This window comes from Equus asinus, chromosome 10, assembly GCF_041296235.1.
Source record: "Equus asinus isolate D_3611 breed Donkey chromosome 10, EquAss-T2T_v2, whole genome shotgun sequence".
Classification (NCBI taxonomy): Eukaryota; Metazoa; Chordata; class Mammalia; order Perissodactyla; family Equidae; genus Equus; species Equus asinus.
In genome coordinates, this window is record NC_091799.1 from 74895025 (window position 1) to 74905103 (window position 10079).

Consider the following 10079-nt stretch of genomic DNA (forward strand, 5'->3'; position numbering starts at 1 on the left):
AAGTAAGAATTAATAATAATTCTTAAAAAAAGGTAAGTATCAATTAGAACATTATATAGACAATAAGGTATAATGTCAAATCAAATAAATAGCATATAAGATCACTATTATATCTCACTTACATATGTAAAGTACTTTATGATAAAAGCAAAGGACTAAGATGAGAAATTCTTGTTTGATGTGAGTTTTATGTTGGAAGTGACCTTGAAGGCAATTTAGTCTAATCTCCAGGATAGTAAAGGAAACTCCCACAAACACTGCACTACAGCTAAATCAGAACAGGACAAAATACTTGGTTGCTCTGTCTGTTTTGTCAATGGTAGGCCTACTGAGTTAGCATGACTAACAAAAATAAAATAAGCTGAATATGTTGGCTTCACTTACACAAACATAGTCTTGGTCTATGAGAAAAATTAAATAGTAAACTATCACTGCAGTTTGGATAAAATATTCATCATGTGATTACTAGTAAATACTCACCCTTCATAACTGAACACAGGGTTATTAAAGACCAAGAGTACTATTGAGAACAAATATACTTCTAAACTCTTGAACGTAATAAAGAGAGTTATTATGACTGTCAGAACATGGCTGAATTCTTCCGTTCAGCACGGGATTTCTTCATAATAGTTTAGGAAAGTGTATTGAGTAGTAAGGAATCCTGCCCTTAGCTGATGAATTTAACAAGACCAGATTAAAAGCAACTTACTTTCAATGATGTAAAAACTCTCTATTTTTAAAGGTGCTCAAATATATCATATTTTTTTTAGATTTTTTTATGACTTACCTTTCAAATTATGTTGATATTCAATGGTCTGTTGCAGCCCTTTGACCATATTATGAAGAGTTGTACATTCTAAAACATAAAAGATAAATTTATTTGAAGATTATTTGCTTTAATTTTGGAATTATTCTTTCAAAGTTGAAATACTTAAAATAAAATAATATTTAATTGACAATTTTGAAATCTTAATAAGGTATCTCAAAGTAAATTATATAATACCTTTTAATCAGCCTTTAAGCCAAACATATTCAAGGATTTAGTAATGAGTTTTCTAAGGTAAAATAAATTCAGTATAGTAGGGATTCCCCCCATGTGCCTTGGCAACATCTGCCCTAGAAGTAAGGCACACATGGACATCTCTGGGGAACTATGAGAAATATATCATGTGAGTTTTCCATGAAAGACTATCCCAAGGAAAGACAGTCAAGGTACATTAAGTTTTACTCAAAGACAGAGTCAGAGCTAGTGAGAAGTGTCATTTGGGAGAAGATAATGCTTTTCTTCCTCACTGTCCTCTAACCTGTCCTCTTAGTACTCATGCTTGAGTGTTAGGGCAAGGGAGTAGCAATAAAAGGAGTGAAATCTCAATGTGTTCAGTTACAAGGCATCAGCAACTTTGTTGCCAATGACTTCTTCCATATCAAGAGATGGAGACTTCCTTGTAAGCACTGGTGCCCTGACATGTGCACATAAGCTTTCAGTATACTCTTGGTTATCACCAGCAACAACTAAACTTTTGGTGGATAGCAACAATGGTGGCAACATCTGTCACTTTAAGCAGTCCACTTTAAGCTCCAGGTTAGCAGGGACTATTTTCTGTTTTGTTTACCACTTCTCCCTAGTACTTAGAGCAGCTGTGGTCCATAGCAGGCACTCCATAAATATTTGGTGAATGGTTGATTGATACACAGGCAATATCATAGTAAACTGAAACAAGAAAGGGGTAAGTGGAGAAGCTCTGGCCTGAAAATACAACATATATTATATCGCTATTCTAACTGCTTTGCAAATATTAAATCATTTAGCCCTCTTAACCCTATGAGGTTGGTCCTAGTATTGACTCATTTTACATATGAGGAGATTGACACACAGAAGTTTAGGAAATTGCCCAATGTCACACTTATAACAAGTAAATGGTAGAGCTATAACTTGAATCCCAGCAGTCCAGCACTAAAGTCTATGATTTTAATTACTTTACTACCACCAAGAAGACCAGCTCAGGACCACTTCTTCAGAGTAATTTGAGTAGGTTGGAGGCTCTGGAAAGAGGGCAAGAACAGAACCAGAGAAGGACTCTTTGTGAGAGTTATTGCTGTCACATTTTTACCATAAAGTTAGGAAACATATGTTGCACTAATTTACGCTTACAATTATAGTAACTAAACATATAATGATGAAAACTTCATAAAAGAACAACCTAATATTTCTAAAAAGAAAGATAACTTTAAGTTTAAGGGCAATTTCACTCCTATGTGCTTCGCTTAACAGCTAATAAATATTGAGCCTTATTCTCTTTCTTTCAGTTTTAGAAGCCCACAATTGATACTTAGCCAGTATTTACTAGCATGACATACTGACTAGCTTCCATTCTAATTGGGCATCCATTTTGATGGTTAAATATTAAATACCACATTTATGTCTAATAATGACAAGTTTTCTAGGTATAATAATAGTGCCATTGACTGAATGTTTACTCTGCCAGGCACTACCCTACGTGCATTATAAACATTACTCCAATTAATATTCAAAATGATACTGAGAAATTGGTATCATTATCCTGATTCTACAAAGGTAGGAAGTCATCCACAGAGGTTTGGTTACTTGCCAAAGATTCTACAGTTAGTAAATGGAAGGTATAGACTTGAACATAGGTTTTTCTCATTTCAATCCCATGCTCTTAATATGCTATCCAATACTTCCTCAGGAAGTGTAGGACATGCTGATGAAACCATGAAATCTGGAGTCAGAGGGACTGGCTTAGAGTTTCAGCTTCTTCACTTTCTACATATGACACCCTGGGTAAGCTACTTAACCTAAATTCACTCGCAAATATTTAATATTGTTATTGTTGTTATTATTTCTCTCCTCTGTGTCCCACAACAATTTGTAAATATCTTTTTTTCTCCATTTATCACATTGCATTTTAGTTATCTGTGGTTTCTCCCACAAGATAGCGAACTCTTTCAGGTATAGATGGTATCTTCTTTATTTTGATATTCTTTGTATCTAACATGGTGACTATTTCATAGGTGTTCAGTAGTTTTTTTTTTAATTTATTGACTAAATGAAAGAAAGAATGGTGGGTGGATGGGTGAGGATGCAAAACTTCACCTTTCAGTTAGAGGTCCTGCACTCAGTCTCGGTGTACTTTCTTCAACTATGCTAATAAAAATTAAAGTATTTTGCAGAAGTTGAAAGGTTTATGCAGATATAAGCTTCTACTATTATGGTTCTTCACGCCTTCCCACACCCCCTCTACCATCCCTGCCATTCAGACAAAGTTCCCATCATCTTCCATTTTTTCTCTCTTGCTATTTCCCAGTAATAGAATGATGGTTAAATTACGTTTGAGATTATCTACTTCATGTACATTACTGTGTTAGCTGCTACAATTTAAAAATTAAGGAGGTATAGATTCTACCATCACTGTCTTTGTGCGTTTTAGAGTCATGAATCCAGCAATCCATGAAATATGGTAGCTGTAGGTGCCTCAGTAATCAGTAAATTGAAAATAGAGCCCTGGGGCTGGCCCCATGGCTGAGTGGTTAAGTTCGCGCGCTCCGCTGCAGGCGGCCCAGTGTTTCGTTGGTTTGAATCCTGGGCGCGGACATGGCACTGCTCATCAAACCACGCTGAGGCAGCGTCCCACGTGCCACAACCAGAAGGACCCACAATGAAGAATATACAACTATGTACTGGGGGGCTTTGGGGAGAAAAAGCAAAAACAAATATAAAATCTTTAAAAAAAAAAAAAAGAAAGAAAATAGAGCCCTGAAACTGAAAAATTGTGTATTTTCAAAATATGAACACAAGGTGGCTCTCTCAACACATTTTTTCTGTCTTTTTTTTCTCTTTTTACAAAGGAAACTGGCTCAGTAAGGAATTCTTTTAAGGTAGAATGCTATTCATTATTTTAGAATAATGGCTTTTAATTCTTTTTGCAAACCTTTATCCACATTATCATTTCTGTTGGACTTTACGATGCAATTTGAACAATACTATTCTATCCAATTCTTAAAAACTAGAGCTCAGACAATCAAACTACTTCTTATACTATATAATTTGGTAAATCAGTGATTATTTTGAGTTCAAATTTAGGCTTTACCATTAACTAGTAATTTGGGCATTAACATCTATTTCATAAAGCAGTTGGAAATATTAAATACAATTATGTATGAAAAGGATTTTTTACAGTACTTGGTCCTCTATACTAATGTTATTACCATCTTGAACTGGCAAATAAATTCTTTATCTGGTAACAAATGTAGAAAACAAAATATCAAGATCTCATTCTTTATTATTAAACAAATCCAGTCATAGGCAGTTTGTTCTTCCTCTCTAAGTGAATTAGCACACACCCGGCTCTATAAGTTGTCATTCTCACGTGTTCTTTTACTTCTGCTGTATATTATCCAGCAAAAAGGCTGTTAGATTTAGAATAAGTAGAATTGGATTTTTAAAAAGTATTTATTTTTTCAAATAATAAATACACATGAAACGCAAGTATAATGAAAAATCTCTCCAAACTCTGCCCTAAAACTAGCCAGTCTCCCTCCCACAGGCACTGTTACCAGGACACTATTTGTCTTTCCAGAGATAAACAAATATAAAGAGAAGAGGGTGTTTGTGTTTAAAGATATATTTTTATAAAAATGATAGCATACTGGAGAGTACATTGTTGTTTTCATTTACTATATCTTGGGGATTATTCTATATCATGTAGAGCTACTTCATCCTTTTTAACAGCTGCATAGTATTTCATTAAATAAATATACCATAATTTATTTAACCAGCTCTCCACTGATGGATGTCACACTTGGAAAGGCCTTTGTTCTAAAAAACCAAAACCAAAAACAAAAAAGAGAGTGTGGGGACACAGTAGAGAGTTTGGCTGCTGGGAGCTGAGTGGTACACATGGTACATGTGTCGAAGAAGTGAGGGGAGAGTTTCAGACTAGGATAGCCAATTTTTAACACTAAAATTTTGACTCAACTGAAATTTCTTTTGTATTGTGAGGAAGGAATTCAACTGTATTTTTTTCCATGGTTTTGAAGGCCTGGACTGAGTCTTGGATTTGCCATTTCTTAGCCAAGTGGTCTCAAATAGATTATTTAACTTCTTTTATCCTATGTTTCTTCATTACTGAGGTCGAGTAATAATACCAGTCCTATCTGTCTTTCAGGGATATTTTAAGGATAAAATGAAATGATAGTCTGGAAAGTTCTATGTGAATTGAAAATTTTTTACAAATGTATGGTATAATATTAATCACTATTGTACCAAAAAGCACTCTTGTTAGAATTAGTACTTCTTCAGGCAGCAGAGAACTAACCTTCTTTAATTGAGACCTCCTTTGTTTGCATTACTTTTAATAAACTGTTAGTTTTTTCCAACTGCATATCCAGTATATTGTTCTTTCCACTGGTTTCTATCATTTTCTGTAGAAGAAACAGGATATATATTATTACCAAAGCAATGAAGCTATTTTGATTTTTTTTACCTATGGATATGAAGACTAATGAAAATATAAGCCATTTAATACCTCAGAATCTAATAATTAAATCTGGCATATATTTTTAAATAATACAACTTCCCAATTTATTTTTATTTTTAAAAGTAACAAGGTAAAAAATTAAAAGAGGCTAACAGTTATGAAAAGTTATGAAAAGTAAAAATATGACCTAATTTGAACCCCCTTCTTTCCAACTATTCAACCCTCAGCACTATGGTTAACAATTTTGTACCAATTCCTCTCCCACCAGCAGTGCTTCTTAATCTTTCTCTGTTCTCTCTTATTCTGGTAAGAATCACTCAGATAAGAAAACCCAAGTTCATGGTTTTAATAAAGCTCATAATGTTACCTCAAAATACTTATCATCATGAAAATTCTTTTATTATGGCAATGCTACACTGTGCAGAGGAAAAAAAGGAATAGAGAAGAATGATAAGAAAAGGAGAGAAAATAGAGGTAGATATTATTCCCACTCCCACTCTTGCTTCACAAACCCACTCCTCAAATCTTTAATTTATTCATCTGTGTTTTCTCAATGGCTATTCCTACTCCTTTCCCAGGTAGAGGAGGGGGAAAAAACCTAAAATATACTTGTAGGTTTGCTCTACCAAGTAATTTGTCCAGAGCTGTGGAGGGGGACTTCAAATGAGTCTGCTTTTAGGCAAAAGAGAAGGAAAAGGGAGCAGATAGAATAGTAAAAAGTAAAAAAAATTAGAGTAAGTCACAATGGTAAAAGATTAAGGACTGAGTCTCCTTCAATTCTTACTAAACTATTCCTGAGTTTATAGACATCCTGGGCATTTAAGTATGTATTTTCACTTTAACTTCAGCAAAAGTATATCAATTATTTGTTCCCTTGCTCCAGAAACTTTTTGATTTATTAGCACAAAGGAGCCAAAACCAGATATATTTTAAATACAGATTTTAAAAATGGTAGAGAAAGGTCTTAGTAAAATACATTTACATTATTTTTATCTTATTCATTTTTTCAGTAAATTTTTCTTTCCTCCCAACTCCTTCCATTGGCAAAATCTGTTCCACTTTTCCTTACATACTGCAACTGTTTGATATCTTTACATACCTTTTCTATCTGTGAGAAGTCATTTATAAGTTTGTCAAGATTCACACTGCTAACCCTTTTCATACATCCTTCGCTGCTTTGATTCATGTCTAAACTAGTGAAGAGTAAATAGTGTTAAAATAAACAGACAAAAAATAAATAAAATCTAAAGCATTACAATAGTGGTAATAACTCAAATAGTAAAATTTCTGTACTCCACTCATAGATCACCTACTTGAGCTCCTTTGCACTCAGAGAATTTTTGTTATACCCATTGTTAACAGGAGTCACATGCATTAAGGCTTCTCCACTCCTCTCCATCTCTACCCCAGATGAGTTTTCTCTAAACAAATCTAAATTTAGTGCAAGGATATGTACATATGTGGATATTATTTGTCCCTATTATACAAAAAACCAATTAGGCCATTGTTCAACGTTTATCTCGTTGCCATCAGATGGCTGGACTTAAAATCTGATGCATTACTAAATCTGATACATGACTTTTAAATATAGGTATTCTCAATTTAAGATGTTGAAAGTATTTGTTTAATTATCATACCACAAATATGTATACATTTTTTTTAAATAGATACATCATAATAAACTTTTTTTTTCCCTAAGATTTTATTTTTCCTTTTTTCTCCCCAAAGCCCCCTGGTACATAGTTGTATATTTTTAGTTGTGGGTCCTTCTAGTTGTGGCATGTGGGATGCTGCCTCAGCATGGCTTGATAAGCGGCGCCATGTCTGCACTCAGGATTCGAACCGGCGAAACCCTGGACCACCAAAGTGGAGCACGAGAACTTAACCACTTGGCCACAGGGCTGGCCCCAACCCACAAATACCTTTTGCTGGATTTCATTTTTTTTAAAAAATTTAATTTCATTTTTCTTCTTTCTTTTTTTTTTTAATTTTTATTTTTTTCGGATGTACATCATGTTTCAAATTCTGGATACATTACATCATGTTCACCACCCGAACACTGATTATAGTGCATCCCCTCACATGTGACCCTAATCACCCCTTTTGCCCTCCCCCCTCCCCCCTTCCCCAATGGTAACCACCAGTCCAATCTCCAACGCTATGTGTTTGTTTTTTTTTGTCCTTTTTATCTTCTACTTATGAGTGAGATCATATGGTATTTGACTTTCTCCCTCTGACTTATTTCACTCAGCATAATACCCTCAAGGTCCAGCCATCTTGTCACAAATGGCTGGATTTCGTCATTTCTTATGGCTGAGCAGTAGTCCATCGTGTATAAATACCACATCTTCTTTATCCATTCGTCCCTTGATGGGCACCTAGGTTGCTTCCAAGTCTTGGCTATTATGTATAATGCCACAATGAACATAGGGGTGCAAGTATCTTTATGCCTTTGTGTTTTCAGGTTCTTTGGATAAATATCCAGCAGTGGAATAGCTGGATCATATGGTAGATCTATCCTTAATTTTCTGAGGATACTGCAAACTGCTTTCCATAGTGGCTGCACCAGTTTGCACTGCCACCAGCAGTGAGCAAGTGTTCCCATCTCTCCACACCCTCTCCAACATTTGTTGTTTCCTGTCTTGTTAATTATAGCCATTGTGACCGGAGTGAGGTGATACCTCATTGTAGTTTTGATTTGCATTTCCCTGATAGCTAATGATGTTGAGCACCTTTTCATATGCCTGTTGGCCATCTGTATATCTTCTTTGCAGAAATCTCCATTCAGATCTTTTGCCCATTTTCTAATTGGATTGTTGGTTTTTTTGTTGTTGAGCTGTATGAGTTCTTTGTATATTTTGGATATTAACCCCTTATCTGATATGTGGTTTGCACTTTGCTGGATTTCCTGGTAGTGTGCTTATTGCTGTGGACTGAATTGTGTCCTCCCCAATTCATAGGCTGAAGCTCTAAAATTCCAATGTGACTGTATTTGGAGATAGGGTTGTTAGGAGATAGTTAAGGTTAAATAAGGGCATAAGGGTGGGGACCTAGTCCAACAGGACTGTGTCCTCACAAGGAGGGAGAGAGATCTGCTCTCGCCATTTGCTATCACTGAGGAAAGGCCATGTGAGCACACAGTGAGAAGATGGCATCTGCAACCCAAGGAGACAGCCCTCACCAGATACCTGCTGGCACCTTAACTCTGGACTTCCCAGCCTCCAGAACTGTGAGAAAATAAATTTCTGTTGTTTAAGCCACTCAGAGTGTAGTATTTTGTTATGGCAGCCTGAGTAGACAAATATTCTTCATATTTTGTATGGTAACTCGTTTGGTAAATAAAGGATATATGGAAATTAATACACTCAAAGCAATCACTCGGTACTTCTACTCTGTTATTTTGTGTAAAAATAAGCTTTGGGTATAGACAGCTAACTGTTGCAATGAAGAATAAGAGTTTCGCTTTTAGTCTTATCGAACCAATCATAAGAAATTCTAAAGAATTCCAGAGGTAAACTCATCCAGTCAGGATGGAGAAATTGACTTTTGTAAAACAGCCAGCATTTACATTTGGGGCTGGAGGAGTGTCTAGGAGAATGAGGATTGATACAGTCTAAAAGTATGAGACACCTGTCCTTTAGATTTTTCTCTAGCAAAGGGGAAAGGGAATATTCAAATTTGAAATTTAGGCATTCTAGATCGAGGACTCAGCAATGTGTCAACGCAGCAGTGGCAACTAGTCCAAAGTAAAAGGGAAGTAAAATTCATAAAGTAAGTATTCAAAGTAATTTGAGGGGGCCATATTATTGTTTAAAATGAGGTATAGCAAAACATAGACATTTCTTGACAATTTGTTACTTCATAAAGAAATCCCATGTCCTTCCTTTTTAAAATATTGTATTACGTTAACAACTACTAGTGGTTTTTATTTTATTTATTTATTTATTTATTTATTTATTTTTTGAGGAAAATTAGCCCTGAGCTAACTACTGCCAATCCTCCTCTTTTTGCTGAGGAAGACTGGCCCTGAGCTAACATCCATGCCCATTTTCCTCTACTTTATATGTGGGATGCCTACCACAGCATGGCTTGCCAAGTGGTGCCATGTCCGCACCCGGGATCCGAACCAGTGAACCCCAGGCCACCAAGAAGCGGAAGGTGTGAACTTAACCCCTGCGCCACCAGGCCAGCCCTACTAGTGGCTTTTAAATCTGAAAATTTTAGCTATAAATTTTCAGTTTATTGAATTATTATCTTTTGTATCACATACACAAGTAAAACTCTATATAAAATTCTTTAAATAATTAAAACTTGATCCTTAAGGCAGGAGAATAATTGTAATAGCATCCCATGATGAACACAGTACAATTCCTTTTGGGGTAAAATTTAAAAATCATCACTAATTGATATACTGTTATTGTTCAATAGAACTATATAATAATCTGAAGTAGTTAATACAAAGTCCTTCCTCCCAACCTTTTTTTTCTGCTCAGTCGCTAACATTTTAAATAAAAAAGGTTTACTAGGGTTTTGTCTCAGAACCTGCCTCCTGAACTAAATTCGTTTTAATTTGAGCTCGAT

General features: G+C 35.2%; 1 protein-coding gene across 1 annotated transcript in view; it reads right to left on the reverse strand.

Moving 5' to 3' along the window:
* The window catches only part of CCDC152 (coiled-coil domain containing 152), a 37096-nt gene extending 30412 nt beyond the window's left edge, over positions 1 to 6684 (reverse strand). Inside the window, exons 1-3 of the mRNA XM_014855172.3 lie at positions 6598 to 6684; positions 5337 to 5442; positions 788 to 856 (exon numbers count right to left, since the gene is read on the reverse strand). Of these exons, the coding sequence (XP_014710658.1) occupies positions 788 to 856; positions 5337 to 5442; positions 6598 to 6684 (262 nt within the window). The remainder of the gene's footprint in view (positions 1 to 787; positions 857 to 5336; positions 5443 to 6597) is intronic.
* Between the last annotated feature and the right edge of the window lie 3395 nt (positions 6685 to 10079).